We start from the raw sequence: 18,982 nt of genomic DNA, 5'->3' as shown, positions 1-18,982 counted from the left end.
CCATCTCTCTATGTAGATCTCCCACTAAGGGTGTCACGGAGCCCAACCTGGTTATGAACATCCATGCTACAGCGAAGAGATTCATCTGCTCAGGCTGCCATTGCAAAATACCATAGACTTAGTGGCTTACACAATGGAAATTTCTCTTTCACAGTTCTGGAAGCTGGAAGTCCTAGATCAATGTACCAACATGGTCAGGTTTTGGTGAGGGCTCTTGTAGTAGCTTGTAGAAGTCCACCTTCTCACTGTGTCCTCTGGTGGAGACAGTGAGAGCTCTGGAGACAAGCTCTCTGGAGTCCCTTCCTATAAAGGCACTAATCCCATCATGAGAGCCCCGCCCTCATGACGTAATCTAACTCCAGTTACCTCCCAAAGACCGCATTTCCAAATACTACTGCAAGGGATTCAGTGTGAATTTGGAGGAGACACATACATTCAGACCACAACAAAGGGGAAACCAAATGCAAGCCCTGTGCTGTCTGTTGTGAGGCTGGTAGCTGGAAACCCAGATCTTTTTCGTTCATTTTTTCTTTTTTTTTTTTTTTTTTTTTTTTTTTTTTTTTTTTTGAGACAGAGTCTCACTCTGTCACCCAGGCTGGAGGGCAGTGGTGCGATCTCGGCTCACTGCAACCTCCACCTCCCCGGTTTAAGCGATTCTCCTGCCTCAGCCTCCCGAGTAGCTGGGATTACAGGCACGCACCACCACGCCCAGCTAATTTTCATATTTTTTAGTAGAGACAGGGTTTCACCATGTTGGCCAGGTTGGTCTTGAACTTCTGACCTCAAGTGATCCACCCACCTCGGCCTCCCAAAGTGTTGGGATTACAGGCGTGAGCCACTGCACCAGCCCGCAACCCAGATGTTAAAGTTGGAGAGAACTGGAGAACAAATGCAAGGCGCAGGAATGGCATGAGAACTGGCAGTCCTCATCGACGCAGGACCCAGCCTATTGAAACCCGGCACTGCAGGTCACTCTCGTCAGCCGCATTAGCAGTGGCCACAAGCGCAAACAGCCACCCTGGAGCTGTCCTTGCCAGACGCCTGTGCCCCCACCCGTGCTCTGCCAACTCACCATCGGATCCTCCCGGTTGTAGGTTATTTCTTCCGGCTCTGTTAACTCGGACTACACAGGCAGGCTCAGGCGGAAACTGTTTCTCAATGTGTAACCGCAGGGCGGCAGCAGAGAGCAGCAATAAAGATGCACTATTTTCTCAGCGACTTTGAAACTGGATTTTACTGATGGTGGCTTTTTGTTCATTTGTTTTTAAGTATAGCACAGAGGTTAAGACTGCAAACTTCATAGCTAGACTCCCTGGGTGCAAACCCTAGCGCTGTCACTTACCAGTTGTGTCAGGGGCAAGTCATTGAACCTGTGCTTCAAATTCCTATTGTTAAAATAGGGATAATCACGTTGTTGTAAATCCGCTGAGACATATGAAGCACCTGGCTGGCGCTTCGCACTCAGAAAGCGGGAGCTTGTGTTCGTATACAGAACTGTTCCAGGATGGCCTCCAGGGAACTTTGCACTCAGGTTCCCCAAGCCTCTCCCATCCAAACAGGCCTGGTCCGAGTCCCTAGGATGGGCTCAGATCGGCCCCGCGGGTGCAGTTACTTTGGCACAGCCGGCGCGTCTTTATGGAACTAACAGCAGGAAAAGCACCTCTTCAAGCAGAAGATAATCTGGGCCTGAGGGGTCACACAGAGGGACTCCGGGTCAATTAAGGCGGTCGGAGCTGGGGGACAGGGTTTGGAAAGAACAGAATCCCCTCCACTCTCAGGCTGACCCCAAGCCACCTCTGTCCTGGTTTTCCAAGTGCAGCAGCACCAGCCTCCCGGAGGAGTGGGGGGAGCTTGTTAGACCTGCACCTTCTGGGGCTCCATCCTGGACCTGCTCAGAAACTCTGGGGCGAGCCCTCCTGGTGATTCTGATGCAGCTAACGTTTGCCAGCCACTGCAGTAAATAGATGGAGACTCCTGATTTTGGCTGGGAAATGGTCAGGTGTCCTCCTATAGCCCTTAATTTTTAGCAACAAAAATATTAGGATGCACAGGACACAGTACTTCACAGCCCGTAAGCTCAGCACTCTGGGAGACCGAGGCGGGCAGGTTGCTTGAGCTCAGGAGTTCAAGACCAGCCTGGGCAACATGGTAAAACCCTGTTGTATTAGTTCGTTTTCATACTGTTACGAATAACTGCCCAAGACTGGGTAATTTATAAAGGAAAACGGTTTAATTGACTCAGTTCAGCATGGCTGGGGAGGCCTCAGGAAACTTACAATTATGGTAGAAGGTGAAGGAGAAACAAGGCACCATCTTCACCAGACGACAGTAAGGAGAAGTGCAGAGAGAAGGTGGAGAAGAGCCCCCTATAAAACCATCAGCTCTCGTGACAACTCACTATCACGAGAACAGCATGTGGGAAACTGCCCCCATGATTCAATTACCTCCACCTGGTCTCTTCCTTGTCACGTAGGGATTACGGGAATTATAATTCAAGATGAGATATGGGTGGGGACACAAAGCCTAACCGTATTACCCATCTCTACAAAATAGTTAAAACTTAGCCAGGCATGGTGGTCCTGCCACCCAAGAGGCTTTTAAAGTTTTTTTATTTAAAAATTAGCTGGGTGAGGCCGGGCGCGGTGGCTCAAGCCTGTAATCCCAGCACTTTGGGAGGCCGAGACGGGCGGATCATGAGGTCAGGAGATCGAGACCATCCTGGCTGACACGGTGAAACCCCGTCTCTACTAAAAAAATACAAAAAACTAGCCGGGCGAGGTGGCGGGCGCCTGTAGTCCCAGATACTCGGGAGGCTGAGGCAGGAGAATGGCGTGAACCCGGGATGTGGAGCTTGCAGTGAGCCGAATCTGGCCACTGCACTCCAGACTGGGCGGGAGAGCGAGACTCCGTCTCAAAAAAAAAAAAAAAAAAAAAAAAAAATTAGCTGGGTGCACGTGTGGTCCCAGCTACTCGAGAGGTTGAGATGCGAGGATCACCTGAGCTCAGCAGGTCAAGGCTGCAGTGAGCCGTGATTGCGCCACTGCACTCCAGCCTGGGTACAGAGTGAGACCCTCTCTGTCTGTCTGCCTCTCTCTCTCTCTTTCTTGCTTTTATATATATATAAAGAGAAAGAGAGAGATATCAGGATACTTGATACACAAAGGGCAAGAGGCAGGTAGGGAGAGGAAGGTCAGGTGCCAAAATAATGGAATACCTGGATCTTCCAAAATTCCTGGTGAGTTGAGGACAGAAAATTTCAAATCAGAAGCGTATAGAAGAAAATTGGGGCATCCATTACTAGAATACACAAAAGCACAACAATTATTATACAAGACAAGAAGTGTTTCATATGAGATGGTCACAGTCACTTCAGCCTGGGGCAACCAGTGAAGACACAAGCCTTTTCTGTTCCTATACTACTTGATATTTCGATAGTTTTTCTTTCTCTTTGTTCTTCAGGGGTCAGCAGGATAATGCAATCAGAATAGCACATGGTTTATATCTGTGTTGTCCAGTTCAATAGCAATTAGCCCGTGTGGCTATTAATCTCTTGCAATGTACCTATCCCAAATTCAGATGTGCTGGAAGACTAAACTACATACCAGATTTTGAAGGTTTAGTATGAGAAAAAATAATGTAAAAGACATCATTAATATTTTTATGTTGATGATGTGGTGAAATGTTTTTAATATGTTGGATTAAATAAAATGTTACATATTACATTAATTTATTTGCTTTTACTTAAATGTAGCTACTAGAAAAATTTAATTGTGTATGTGGCTTATATTATATTTTTATTGGGTAGAACTGATTTAGAGTAAAGGAAAATAAGAAAAGAATTCACACCCTAGTACTGCTGTGTGTCCTTAGTCAAGTCTCTCAACCTCTCTGTTCCTCTGTAAAATTAAGATAACCTTCATTATATTTTACTCATCTACTTCAGGAACAGAATTATCATGACATTGGAATGTGATTGTGGATGTGAAAATAATTATGAAGTGTAAAGAATGATTCAAATTTTAATTAGTATCAGTCAGTAACAGGCCATGTGTTTATTTCCATTCCTCCCTTCCACCCACCAGTTGATGACATTATTCTGGAGAATTCTCTCCCTGCCTCATTCATCTCAAAAGAAATGACATGGCACATGAAGATACCCCAGGCCTCGGCAGTGAGACTCAGGAGAAGGCATTCAGCAGCTAGCCCCGAATACCCTCCTTCCCTGGCTCATGGACCTTTAGGTGCAAACTCTGGCAGCCTCCCCAGCCCCCACGTTCTCTGCCCTGCTCCCTCCTTCCCCCGAGACAATGAACAGAGTCCATTTTTTTACCTAAATTGGGTGGGAAGGGAATGCGAAAATCAGGAAATACAGAGGATTTTTAAAAAGACACTATCTCAGTATTCTTTTTTTTTTTTTCTTCAGAAAAATGTGTATAAAGATATTGCACTGGGTTGATTAGTGTCACCCCCACAAAAATCTGTCTATCAGGGATCTCAGAATGTGGCCTTTTTTGGAAATAGGGTCTTTGCAGATATAATTAAACTAAAATGAGGTCTGACAAAGAGTTTCTCCTTAACCAAACTTTAGTCAGGCTCCTCTTAACTGTCTTCCCAACCAGGCTTTGACTTTTGGACTTCCATATCTGTCCTGCATTATCCAAGTTTTATGAAGAATCCTACTAAGTCAGTTTAGCCAGAACCCCCCACCCTCAATATCTGGGCACCCTCAATGTCTGACCAAATTCCTCATTGCCCACCACACCCCAGGTCATGTGTGATCACTTTGGCCTGCCTTCAGCAAGAATCCTGTTGAGTCCGTGTATTAGTCTGTTTTTACGCTGCCGATAAAGACATACCTGAGACTGGGAAGAAAAAGAAGTTTAATTGGACTTACAGTTCCACATTACTGGGGAGGCCTCAGACTCATGGTGGGAGGTAAAAGGCACTTCTTACATGGTGGTGGCAAGACAAAATGAGGAAGATGCAAAAGTGGAAACCCCTGATAAAACCGTCAGATCTCATGAGACTCACTCACTTCCCTGAGAACACTACGAGGGGAACCACCCCCAGGGTTCGAATTCTCTCCCACCAGGTCCCTCCCCAACACGTGGGAATTACGGGAGTACAATTCCAGATGAGATTTGGGTGGGGACACAGAGCCAAACCATATCATTCTGCCCCTGGCCCCTCCAAATCTCATGTTCTCACATTTCAAAACCAGTCATGCCTTCCCAACAGTCCCCCAAAGTCTTAACTCATTTCAGCATTAACCCCAAAGTCCACAGTCCAAAGTCTCATCTGAGACAAGGCAAGTCCCTTCCACCTATGATCCTGTAAAATCAAAAGCAAGCTAGTTACTTCCTCGATACAATGGGGATACAAGTATTGGGTAAATACAGCCATTCCAAATGGGAGAAATTGGCCAAAACAAGGGGGTTACAGGGCCCATGCAAGTCCAAAATCCAGCAGGGCAGTTAAATTTTGAAGCTCCAAAATGACCTCCTTTGACTCCAGGTCTCACAACAGGTCAGCTGATGAAAGAGGTGGGTTCCCATGACCTTGAGCAGCTCTGCTTCTGTGACTTTGCAGGGTACAGCCTCCCTTCTGGTTGCTTTCATGGGCTGGTCAGTTGAGTGTCTGTGGCTTTTCCAGGCACACAGTGCAAGCTGTCAGTGGATCTAAATTCTGGGGTCTGGAGGACGATGGCCTTCTTCTCACAGCTCCACTAGGCAATGCCCAAGTAGAGACTCTGTGTGTGGGCTCTAACCCCACAATTGCCTTCTGCACTGCCCTAGCAGTTCTCCATGAGCATCCCACGTCTGCAGCAAACTTCTCCCTGGGCATCCAGGCATTTACGTACATCTTCTGAAATTTAGGCAGAGGTTCCCAAACCCCAGTTCTTGACTTCTGTTCACTCACAGGCTCAACACCACGTGGAATCTGCCAAGGGTTGGGGCTTGCACCCTCTGAAGCCATGACGTGAGCTCTACGTTGGCCCCTTTCAGCCACGACTGGAGCGGCTGGGATTCAGGGCACCAAGTCCCTAGGCTGCACAAAGCAAGCCCAGCCCGTGAAATCATTTTCTCCTAGGCCCCTGGGAAGACATCCAACATGCCCTGGAGACATTTTCCCCATTGTCTTGGGGATTAACATTTGACTGCTTGTTACTTATGCAAATTTCTGCAACCAGCTTGAATTTCACCTCAGAAGATGGGTTTTTCTTTTCTATCACATTGTCAGGCTGCAAATTTTCTAAACTTTTATGCTTTGTTTCCCTTATAAAACTGAATGCATTTAACAGCACCCAAGTCACCTCTTGAATGCTTTGCTGCTTAGAAATTTCTTCCACCGGATACCCTAAATCCCCTTTCTCAAGTTCAAAGTTCCACAAATCTCTAGGGCAGGGGCAAAATGCTGCCAGTCTCTTTGCTAAAACATAACAAAAGTCACCTTTGTTCCAGTTCCTAACAAGTTCCTCATCTCCATCTGAGACCACCTCAGCCTGGACCTTATTGTCCATACCACTATGAGGCTTTTGGTTAAAGCCATTCAACAAGTCTCTAAGAAGTTCCAAACTTTCCCACATTTTCCTGTCTTCTTCTGAGCCCTCCAAACTGTTCCAACCTCTGCCTGTTACCCAGTTCCAAAGTTACTTCCACATTTTTTGATATCTTTTCAGCAATGTCGCACTCTACTAGTACTAATTTACTGTGTTAGTCCTTTTTCACACTGCTGATAAAGACATACCCAAGACTGGGAAGAAAAAGAAGTTTAATTGGACTTACTATTCCACATGGCTGGGGAGATCTCAGAATCATAGCGGGAGGTGAAAGGCACTTCTTACAAGGAGGTGGCAAGAGAACATGAGGAAGATGTAAAAGCAGAAATCCCTGATAAAACCATCAGATCTAATGAGATTTATTTACTACTATGAGAACACTATGGGGGAAACTGCCCCATCCAAGATTAAAATTATCTCCCACCAGGTCCCTCCCACAACACGTGGGAATTATGGAAGTACAATTCAAGATGAGATTTGAGTGGAGACACCGCCAAACCGTATCAGTCTGTTTAGCAAGAATTCCCCTGATGTTTCCTCCTCTAAACAATTTTCCATCCACAGACCCCACTACTCTGTTACTTGACTATAAATGCCCACTTTTCTTTGTTGTGTTTGGTGTTAAGCCTAATCTCTCTCCTCTACTGCAAAACCCCACTTTAGGGGTCCCTATGCCTATGGCAATGGTCCTGTATAAAGTCCTTCATACCATTCTTTAATAAGAGTCTTGAATAAATTTTTCTTTAACAGGACATCCTGAGTGAATGTGGGCCCTAATCCAATGACTGGTGTCCTTACAGAAGAGCAGATGGAAATACAGAGACCCTCAGAGAAGAGAAGGCCATGTGAAGATGGAGGCAGAGGTTGGAGTGGTGCATACAAGCCCAGGAACACCAAGGATGCCGGCATCCACCAGAAGCCAGGAAGAGGCAAGGAAGTGTTCTCCCCTAGAGCCTACAGAGCAGTAGTCCCCAACATTTTTGGCACCAGGGACCAGTTTCCTGGAAGACAATTTTTCCACGGATGTTGGGGGAATGGTTTCAGGATGATTCAAGTACATTACATTTATTGTGCACTTTATTTCTATTATTATTACATTGTAATATATAATGAAATAGTTATACAACTCACTATAAGGTAGAATCAGTGGGAGCCCTGAGCTTGATTTCGTGCAACTGGACAGTCCCATCTTGAGGTGATGGGAGACAGTGACAGATCATCAGGCATTAGATTCTCATAAGGAGCACACAACCTAGAGCCCTCAAATGCACAGTTCACAAGAGGATTCATGCTCCTATGAGAATCTAATGCCTCTGCTGATCTGACAGGAGGTGGAGTTCAGGTGCTAATGTGAGTGATGGGGAGTGGCTGTAAATATAGATGAAGCTTCACTCACTCGCCCCCCACTCACCTCCTGCTGTGCAGCCCATTTCTTGCAGGCCACAGACTGCAGAGTCCTCCAGAGGATCCAGTATCTCAGGGAGGGGGTCATGGGAGGAAATTGGGGGTCAGAGGCACAGAGGCTAAAATAAGCTTTGAAAAAGTATTGTTAAGAAACAGATCAGATCTTCAGATCTCCCTTACTCCGTAGCTGGAGACTGCCCCTCCCTTACTTGAGCAGAAGACAGAGTCACTAGGCTGGGGATCACCTGGCACAACTGTGAACAATGTCATCAAACTGAAAATAAAGGAATAGGCCAGGCACAGTGGCTCACGCCTGTAATCCCAGCACTTTGGGAGGTCGAGGCAGGAGGATTGCTCCGGAGTTCAAGAGCAGAGTGGTCAACATGGTGAAACACCCATCTCCACTAAAAATATAAAAATTAGCCTGGTGCGGTGGTATGCTCCTGTAATCCCAGCTACTTAGGAGGTTGAGGTGGGAGAATCGCTTGAGCCCAGGAGGCAGAGGTTGCAGTGAGCTGAGATCATGCCATTGCACTCCAGCCTGGGCAACAGGTGTGAAGCCCTGTCTCAAAAAAAGAAAAGAAATGAAAAGAAAGGAATAAGTGATTATTTACACTTGTAAGGCTACTTCCATCCAGCCCGGCTTCTACTGGGTTCCCAAACGGCAGGCAGCCAGGATTTTGCCTTCCAGGCAGAAGACTGGAAGATTCCTCCCTGGGGACTCAGTTTAAGAAAAAGACCAACTGATACAGACACCTGGTTTCCCTGAGAATCTGATTTCCCTCAGGAAACAGTGGGGCAGATGGTTTGAAACCCTTAGCAGAGGTTTCAGCCCTAGGTGTAGACAGGAATCCACTGGGGAGCTTTTAAAAAACAAAACAAAACAAAAAACTGATGCCTGGGGTCCACCCCACAATTCTGGTTTAATTGCTCTGTGGTAAGAGCATTGAAAAGTTCAAAAACACTAGATGATTCTAATCTCAAGCAAGTCGGCACCACTGGCCTTTGGTGAAGCTCACTGTTAATAAGCACCACTCATCTGCTCAGTACTCCCAATATGCTTTTTAACACCCCTCTCCAAAGTGGGAGCAGACAAAGATCACTAGACATCTCAGAAACAGACAGAGACTAAAACAAACCAAAAAAGCAAATCAGAGGAATGCATGCAGAAAGAAGAAAGTATATATTGTATTTTTTTCATCATTAACATCCTCAGAGAAATAGAAGAAAAATTATTGCAATAATAACAAGATGACATTTTTAAATGAACACTGAGAGAACATAAAAAGAACTCTTAGAAATTCAAACTCTGATGGGAGAAATAAAAAATCCAATAGAGGGGTTAGAAGATGAAATTGAGATAGCTTCCTAAAAAGTGGAGTAAAAACCCAAAAGATTAAAAATAGGAGAAACAAGACTTTTAGAGCAGCTGTTCAGTAAGCCTAACATCTGAATGAAACAAGTTCCGAAATAAGAGAACACATACATTTTTAAAAATGGAGAGGAAATCATCAACAAAATAATTCAAGAAAATTTTCCATACTTAAGATATGAGTTTCCAGATCTAAGAGCCCATCAAGTTCCTGACACAAATGGAGGAAGTTGGGTTGACAACAAAACATATTTTCATGACATTTCAGAACATTCAAACAATGTATAAATCCGGAGAGAAGAAGAAAAGTTACTTACAAAAGACCATATGTGAGAATGACTTTAAACTACAACCAAACTAGAAGTAATCCCTTCCTAAATTTTGAGGGAAAATTATTTCCAACCTAGAATTCTATACCAAGCTTGAAGCTAGAATAAGGACATTTTCAGACAAACCTTTTTTTTTTTTTTTTTTTTTTTTTTAATGCTTCCCATGTTTCCATTACCAGAAAGCTATAAGAGGGTGTGACATACCAAAGTTAAAAGAAATCCAATAAGAAGACACTGGACACTAGGAAAAGGAGATTTATGTAGATCAGAGACGAGGAATTCCCAAGATGATACTGAGTTCCCAAGAGATTTCTCCAGGAAGCAAAATTAATACCTTGAATCTGAGCATATTAGGAGAGTTATGCAATTAGCAGAGTTTGAATTTAATTAGATATACATAAGTACATAGAAAACAAGGGGTAAAGCAAAAAGAAAAGGACAAAAGAAGTAAAACAAAAATTCACCAACAAAGGAAAAAAATCACAGTTTACTAATACATGAATAGCATTTTTAGTCTTTAATAATGAACACAGGAAATTAGGATGTATAGTAGTCTCTATTTAAGGTTTTGCTTTAGTGGTTTCAGTTACCCCAAAAATCTTCAATGGAAAATTCAAAAAATAAGCAATTAATAAGTTTTCAATTGCACACTGTTTTGAGTAACGTAATGAAATCTTGTGCTGTCCTTTTCTGTCCTGTGGGGACATGAATCATCCCTCTGTTCGGCATCTTCACACTGTCTACACTACTTGCCCATCAGTCACTCAGTAGCTGTAGGGGTTATCCAATCAGAAAAAACAACAGATACAGGGGTCGCTACTATCTGTGGTTGCCAGCATCCACTGGGGGCCTTGGAACATGGCCAGGTGGGTGAGGGGGGACCAGTGTAACTCCACTGGAAAGATGAGGGATGGGACTTGTGCATGGTACAGAGAGAGGGGGCCCCAGATCCTCATCTTCCTTGGTCAATCCGTGGATACCTTCTAAGACTCAGCAATTGATCAGCAACACAAGTTTGTTACTTAAGAGATGGCAGACACAAAGGACCATATCTTGTATGAAATATCCAGAATGGGCAAATCCACAGAGACTGACGCAGGCGAACTCCAAAATTGGGGCTCACTCGGGGAGAGTTCTTGGCTTCACCCAAGAAAGAATTCAAGAACAAGCTTACAGTGAAAGAAAGTAAGTTTGGCCGGGCGTGGTGGCTCACTATTGTAATCCCAGTATTTTGGGAGGCCAAGATGGGTGGATCACTTGAGCCCAGAAATTCAAGATCAGCCTAGGCAACATGATGCAACACCGTCTGTGCTAAAAATACAAAAATTAGCCCAGCTGGTGGCACACGTCTATAGTCCCAGCTACTTGGGAGGATGAGGTGGGAGGATGCAGTGAGCCATGACCATCCCACTGCACTCCAGCCTAGGCAACAGAGAACCTGTCTCAAAAAAAAGGATGAAAGAATGTTTATTAGAGCAACAGCATACAGCAAAATAGCTGCTCCACAAAGTAGACCTACCCCATAGGCAGAGAGGCCCAGAGCAGCACTGGTGGACTGCTGGCTAGCTATATTTATACCCACTCTTAATTATATGCTAAATAAGGGGCAGGTTATTCACAAACTTTCTGGAAAAGGGGCGGGGAGTTCCCAGAACCATATAAGGTAACTTCCAGGTTATTGCCATGACATCATAAACTGCTATGGCACTGGTAGGAGTGTCTTATGCAAATGTATTATAATTAGTGTATAATGAACAATTAGAGCAACAAGAGGTCACTTTCATGGCCTTCTTGGTCCTAGCTGGTGTGGGCTGGTTTCTTTGCTATTAATACATTCTGCTTTGATCAGCAGGGTGGTGACAAAGGTGGGGAAAACGAGTCCTGCTGATTTCCTGCCTCAAGGCCAGGGCTAGTAAGAATGGGGTGGGCCGGGAGGGAAAGGGGATGGCAAGGAGGGAGGAGGGTCTATTTGGGGTGATGAAATGTTCTCAGATTGATTGTGGCCAGGTGCGGTGGCTCATGCCTGTAATCCCAGCACTATGGGAGGCCAAGCAGGAGGATCACTTGAGCCCAGGAGTTTAAGACCAGCCTGGGCAACACAGTGAGAGCCCATCACTACAAAAAATAAAAAGTTAGCTGTGGCTGGGCTCAGTGGCTCACACCTGTAATCCCACACTTTGGGAGGCCGAGGAGGGTGAATCACCTGAAGTCAGGAGTTTGAGACCAACCTGGCTAACATGGCAAAATCCTGTCTCTACTAAAAATACAAAAATTAGCTGGACGTGGTGGTGGGTGCCCGTAATCACAGCTACTCAGGGTGCTTAGGCAGGAGAATTGCTTGAACCTGGGAGGCAGAGGTTGTCGTGAGCCGAGATCATGCCACTGCACTCTAGCCTGGATGACAGAGTGAGACTCCATCTCAAAAAAATAAAAAAAGTTAGCTGGGTGTGGTGGTGGCTGCCTGTGGTCCTACCTACTGTGGTCCTACCTACTGGAGGATTGCTCAAGCAATCCTCCAGTGGCCTGGCCAGGGGTGCCAGCAAGGTCCCGCGTGGGGCACAGCCTGTGCTCGTGAGCAGCGACCCAGAGCCTCAGGTACAGGGTTGCCAGAGGCCCAGACCTAGGTGGTACTTCAGGTGGCCCCTCTCAGGAGGGCAGGCCAAGGGGCATTAGAGTAGCCGCCTCCCCATCCCTGCCCTCACCCCACCCCTCTGGCCCTGCGGCCTTTGGAGACCCTCTCCCTTGGTCCCGCCCACCTGAGGCGGAACCCGACTTTGGGTGGCACCTGCGCAGCTGTCCCCTCCCTGACTCCTCCCCACTGCCCAGCGGGCACACCTCTGGCACCCCCAGAAACAGGCCCCACTTGGGTCGTTGCCTCCTGCTCCCCATGCTTGTGACTCTCAGGGACCCCAAACACTTTGGCCTTCGTGGGACCTTTCCTCTAGAAAAATATGAAAAATTATCACAAGACTGTGTTGGTATAAATACATTAATACTTTTTTTCTTAGGCATTAAGACATTCTCTTAGACCTACAAGTGTATTTTTTTTCCTTCTGCTTTTAAAATATAGTGAAATGTTTTCATGGTCCTTCAATATATATTGTGGGCCTTGGGTCCTGTGCACTGGGTGGCTCCCTGGTACCCACTGCAGTAAGATGCTTGCTTCAATGTCCAGTGCTATCACAGACGAGTGAACAAAATGCCACCACAGCTCAGAGGAGAGGAGATTAGAGACTCATCCTAGATACATCCAACCAGAACATTTCACTGTATGTGCCAGGAGGACGACAGAGAGAGATTCTGTCTCAAAACAAAACAAACAAAAAATTGTGCAGGTTTGCCTAGCACCCACATGGACTGAGGAAAGTAGTGAAACTACTACTGTAGATTACTTTAGAATGGGAAACAATGCATGTTAATAGATATAATACCTACTGCGTTTAATGTAGTCAAACGTCATGATGGCCAGAATAAAACTTCTGATATGCATAGGACATTGTGGGCATTAAACTAGCACAATTCTCAGGACCACCCTGGAGAGGTAGGTATTTTGAGTATTCCCTGTTACGAGGACACATGAGACTCGCCCAAAGTCACATGGAGTTAAAGAGGGAGACCAGAATAAACTACACTCCACTGCCTAAAGCCTGTCTTTTAAGTATTCACACTACTAGTGCCTTTGCAGACAGTATATAAGACATGGAATCAGTGTTAGAGATCATCTGTTTCAATTCTCTCATTTTACTGATGAGGAAAATAAGAGTTTCAAAGAAGAGATAATGGCTTGGGTCTCCTGACCCTTGACCCACAGATCTTTGCATTGCATCTTCTATGATTGAATCTTACTCTGAAGTTTGAAATGTGCTTCCAACAGTAAGAACTTCAAAACTGCAGTTAACTGCAATCTCAAATGGAATCAGAATGACATTTCAACTCAAAAGACCTAGATTTGAGTACAAATGTCATTAATCCTTATGACAAGTCTAAAATACTTGCAGCAATCTTAAAATGGTCCAGAATGCTTCTTAGCCCAAATCTTTTTAAGTGAGAAGCCAGCCAGTTGAGAAGTTCCACTTATCTATGTTGAGGGCTGTGGAAATGGGGCAGTGGTGAGTTAATTACGGGCATGTTTGGTGGAAGAGATGAGGCAATGGATTTCTCTAAATTGTGAAGAAAAGCTGGGGCATAGGATGAGTAGAGACACACTAACCAGGTGCGTTTTAGAGACAAGACTGGGGTTCAAAGGATTTTCCTACACCAGAGCAGACTCATACCTTCCTCCAGTGGGCAGTAATTAATCCTGGCTGGCAAGGTTTGGTTGTGTCCCCACCCAAATCTCATCTTGAATTCCCACGTGTTATGGGAGGGACCCAGTGGGAAGTAATTGAATAATGAGGGCAGGCCTTTCCCGTACTGTTCTCATGACAGTAAGTCTCATGAGATCTGATGGTTAACGGGGAGTTTTTCTGCAAAAACTCTTCTCTTGTCTGCCATCAAGTGAGATGTGCCTTTCACCTTCTCCCATGATTGTGAGGCCTCCCCAGCCACATGCAACTGTAAGTCAATTAAACCTCTCTTTCATAAATGCCCAGTCTTGGATGTGTATTTATAAGCAGTGTGAAAATGGACTAATACACTGGCTGACTCCATGCCTACCCCTGAATAAGGACAGACATGAGAACTGCAGATAGAGTTGGCAGAGAAGATGCCTGCTTGCTCTCTCTGGCAATCTGAATGGCAAGTACTAGATCTGAAGTTGAATCATCTTGTGGCCGCAGTGCTGTGTCCTTCGATGACACTGCAGCCCTCAGCTTCCATCACACTACGTTGTCAGATAACCCTACTCTTGGATCTAGTGGAGAGGAACATTCTTTCTGGAAAGGGTCGGACAGTAAATATATTTTAGCTTTTGAGGGCCATATGGTCTTTGTCACAACTCAATTCTGCTGCTGTTGTGCAAAAGTCTCGATAAATGTGTCAACAAATGAGTGAGGCTTAGGTTCCAATAAAATTTTATTTATGAACACTAAAATTTGAATTTCATATGCTTTTCTCATGCCACAAAATATTATTCTTTTCATTGTATTCAACCTTTTTAAAAACCATTTTTAGCTCACAAGCTGTACAAAAACAGATGGTGGATAAATTGGCCCAAAGACCGGTTTGCTAGCCCCTGGGCTAAAGAGATTTGTCCACTTATTCTTCAACATGCAGAGTGTGAACTATGTGAACTGCATAGGCCACAGCAATCTTACTGCATCCATTCCAGCTGCATCATTATTTTTGATTTGTATTCATTCAGTCCACCGAAGCATTCACTTGGCACCTCTCCAAATCCGGGTACTGTGCAAGATCCTTCCTTGGGACACTGAAGGAAAATCAGACATGGCCCTTCTCTCAAGTTCGCAGACTCTCTAGTATCCAGATACTACGGCTCTTATAGAATCAGACAACACAGCCACAAGTGCAGGTAAGTATCAGAGATGTTTTACGAGATACATGTATCAGATTCTTAAGGCTGCTATACCAAAATACCACAAACCGCATGGCTTATAACAACAGAAACTTATTCCCTCACAATCCTGGAGGCCAGATATCTGAAATTAAGATATTGGCAGGGTTGGTTCCTTCTCGAGACTCTGAGATAATCTGTGACAAGCTTCTTTCCTAGCTTCTAGCGACTTCCAATTCTTACGGTTCTTTGGCTCATAGATGCATTGCTCTAATATCTGCCTCCATCTTCACATGGCCTTCAGCTCTGTATGTCTCTTTCCCCTTCTTTTCTAATAGCTGGTCATTGAATTTAGGGCCCATCCTACTACAGGTTGATCTCATTTCCCGATCCTTGATTTCATCTGCAAAAACTTTTCCCAAATAAGGTCACACGTGCAGGTTCCCAGTGAATGTATCTCCTGGGGGTCACTATTTAGCCCATTACACTATTCTTAGAAGATGCCTAGAAGGATATGGCCAATGTTATCCAGAAGGCTCCATGAAGGAGGTAACAGAAGATAACCCTTCAAAATGAAAGTTGGCGTTCATTAGATGGTCACAAGGGGAGGAAGGGAATGTCAGGTTCAGGTACCAGCCAGACCAGAGTTAAGGAAGTGACATCGCATGGGACAATTTGTGAATAGCAAGCAGTAGGGCCTGGCTGCAGAACAGGGTGTGAAGTGGGGGAGCAGTGAGCGGGAGGGCCAGAGAGATCAGCAGGGATGTGATCTTGAGAAGCTGTGTGTGCCATGATCTGGCCCTATTAATACAGAAGGGTCTGAAAGCCTCTGTGATTCTCTTCCATGGTTAAGCATTTTAATTGCATTATACCTCGGATATTCCTAAATATTTAAAACACTGGCATGGTTGAACAAGACAACCTTTAAGCAGTTTCTTCCAACCGTGAGATTTAGATTTCATGATTTAGGTTTTATGATCTCAGACTGAAAAACATGTTAGTTTTCCTCCACTAGTGAGACCATGGCCTCTGCTTTTCTCCTAGGAAGTCCCTCTTATAATCACTCTCTTCCCAGGATTAAAGGGCTACTCTGCCTTCACGTTGCTACCCACTCTCCTGGAAAGGGAGAATCAAGCTAGGATGCGGTTTTCCTTTCATTACTACATCCATACAAGAGTAAATCAAGAATAAAAGTCCAGTTAATGAAAAGACCACTGGTCTTAATATACTTAGCAAAATTTTAAAGGCAATTAAAATTATATACATAGACAATGATAAAAATTCTAATGAAAAGACCCGGCTCTCCCCTAAAAGAAAAAATCATGTAATGTATATATGCATTCCATAAAAACATACATGGGGAAAACTTTAGAAGCCTAAAAACAAAACATCAGTAAACCAAGCCACACTTAGAAAAATGAAAGCTGATTTTTATTTTATCATCAACAGCCATTCTTTAGACATGAACATGCATACGTAATATTCTACGCACACATCACAGTTTTTAACGTTAGTTAATAAAGGTTAAACACACAACATACATCCTTACAAAAAAAGTCAAAATGCAAACTTAAAACTTTAAACAAAAGTATTACTAATTTAAAAAAAGTTTGTGTTGGGTACCATTTGTACAACACAGTTAATTTAAACATTTTCATTTTGGTTGCACATGAAAAAGGCGGCAGTAGAAAATAAAGTCATTGAGGGTTTTTAAATAGCAGAATAGGCAGTTTTGCCATGCAGGAGAAGCAATATTAAATATTAGTTTCAAAAAAAATCCACATTTAAAAATATTTAGTTCAAGTCACAGAATTTTTCTCAGTAGAGACCCCAATGCAATGCATAATTAGCTGCCTTAGATGGCCTGTTTGAAAGGATGATATCCCTTCAGAGTGTAACTTTACTAATTTTGGCACAGAAAAGAAGTCTTAAGAACAAGAACATGATTAAAAAAGAGGGAAGAGGAACAGAGGAAAGAAATAAAAGCAAGAATAAATGAGATAGTAATTGCAATCACTAAAAAACTGTGCATTCTCAGTCATTGCAGAATACTGTCTTCTGTCTACAGCAGGTGCTTATTCCAGAATTGTTATTGCAGCATGGATTTAATTTGCTTGGAGGTAGTCTCATCATTCAAATGTTTTGTTGTGTACCTAAAAAGAGGAAAGAAAAAAGATCGGTTTTAGGAACTTAAAAAAGAATCAGTATCAGGTTCTCTAATTATGACAGGATGGGAAATTGGTCTCAGCAAAACTCTCAAAATGGTGGCTTCTCATTGTAGCTTTAACCCTGTTCAGGTTCTGCACAGCCTGTCATCCTCACTCCCTTTCTAACTGAATAGCCAGTAGCTATTTAACTGAGTTACAACTACATTGCTGAGATGATTGGTTAACCTCTCAAGTAAACAATTAGCTGTAACTTCTCACTCAGAAGAAAATGCTGTTCTACCCCAGAGGCTGGCAAATTATAGCCCATGGGCCATCCAAACCACCAATTTTTGTATGGACTGTGAGCTAAGTCTATTTTTTAACCTTTTGGATGGGGGGGGTGGGGGAAGGAAGACAAAAAAAAGAAATAGTGCTATTTCATGTGTTATTGTGGAAATTCTACAAAATTCAAATTTCAGTGCTTACATACAAAAATTTTATTGAAACACACATGTTGATTCATTCATGTACCATCTATGGTTACCTTCCTGCTATGGTGGCAGAGGTGAGGAGCTATGACAGAAACCATGTGGCCCACAAAGCCTTTAATATCTACTTACTCCCTGGCTCTTCACAGAAAAGTATTCCAACCCCTGTTCTATTCTGTATTTAAGATGTGTCAATTACTACAGCTGTTATATCTCTAAAATGTCTCAATTCTCCAAGTGCCTTATTTCTAGGCATGTGTTTTGCTACATGCATGCAAATCCAACGTAAGAATTAAAAAAAACAAGAGTGATAATCATAAAGATTCATGACAGTATTCCCTTAAGCAGTAAAAATCCACTAAGCAAGCCTATGTCTCAGGCACTGTTCAAGGAGCTTACAACCCAGCAGACGGAGAAAGATAATGATACACTAATACCGTGACAAGGTAAAGCCTAGCGGCAAAGGAGTATAACAAGAAGAGAAGTATAACAAGAAGAGGCTACATACAGAGACAGGGAAAAACCATCTCACATGGACACCCAGAGGCCACACATAGTAAGGAGTTTGGAGATTATTTTAAGTGCAATAAAAGCCAGTGGAGCATATTAAGCAGGAGAGGGGTGTGATGTCACTTAAGTTTTATCATTCTGGCTGTTGAGGGCGAGCTGTGGGGAACAGAAGGAGCAGCAGGGAGGCATTAAATAAGGGGGCTGTTACTGAGCACCAAGTGTGAGATGATCAGATGTCAAGGCTTGGGCCAGATTACAGCAGCAATGGAGACAGGTGTTCAATGTGTGGGTGTGGACTGTATTTTGGAGATAACCCGGACAGACTAATTTGGTTCACAAGAATTCCACATATAATCTTAAGGACTAGATCTTTTTTTCTAGAGACAAGGTCTGGCTATATTACCCTGGCTGGCCTTCAATTCCTGCGCTTGGGCAATTGAGAGCCCAAGTAATCCTCCTGCCTTGGGCTCACAAGTAGCTGGGATGACAGGTGTGTGCCACCATGCCCAGCTAGGGCTACATCCTTTTCAGCAGGTCCACACAGATCATCTTTCTGTGTTTAAGAAATTTAAACCCAATTCCTATTAGGTTCATTTCAAATTAATTTAAAAACTGAAGAATGCTTATTAAGTACCTGATATACTGTCTACAATGTTACTGAGAAGTCACTCCCAAACTGTTCTCATGTTTTTGAATAGGTATCAGAGTGCCTGGCACATAA

At 43.9% G+C, this 18,982-nt stretch overlaps 1 protein-coding gene across 32 annotated transcripts in view; it reads right to left on the bottom strand.

The window, feature by feature from the left end:
- Positions 1 to 16,525: 16,525 nt before the first annotated feature.
- Positions 16,526 to 18,982, bottom strand: part of CYRIB (CYFIP related Rac1 interactor B) — a 174,311-nt gene continuing 171,854 nt past the window's right edge. For all 32 annotated transcript variants that reach the window (XM_071067824.1, XM_071067831.1, XM_024796310.2 and 29 more), the window contains one exon: positions 16,526 to 17,269. In XM_071067824.1, coding sequence (XP_070923925.1) covers positions 17,206 to 17,269 — 64 coding nt within the window. In that variant the 3' untranslated portion in view covers positions 16,526 to 17,205. The remainder of the gene's footprint in view (positions 17,270 to 18,982) is intronic.

The sequence above is a fragment of the Macaca nemestrina genome, chromosome 8 (genome assembly GCF_043159975.1).
Source record: "Macaca nemestrina isolate mMacNem1 chromosome 8, mMacNem.hap1, whole genome shotgun sequence".
NCBI classification, from domain to species: domain Eukaryota; kingdom Metazoa; phylum Chordata; class Mammalia; order Primates; family Cercopithecidae; genus Macaca; species Macaca nemestrina.
Note: the sequence above shows the minus strand (reverse complement) of the source record. Positions and strands in the feature narration are given on the sequence as shown.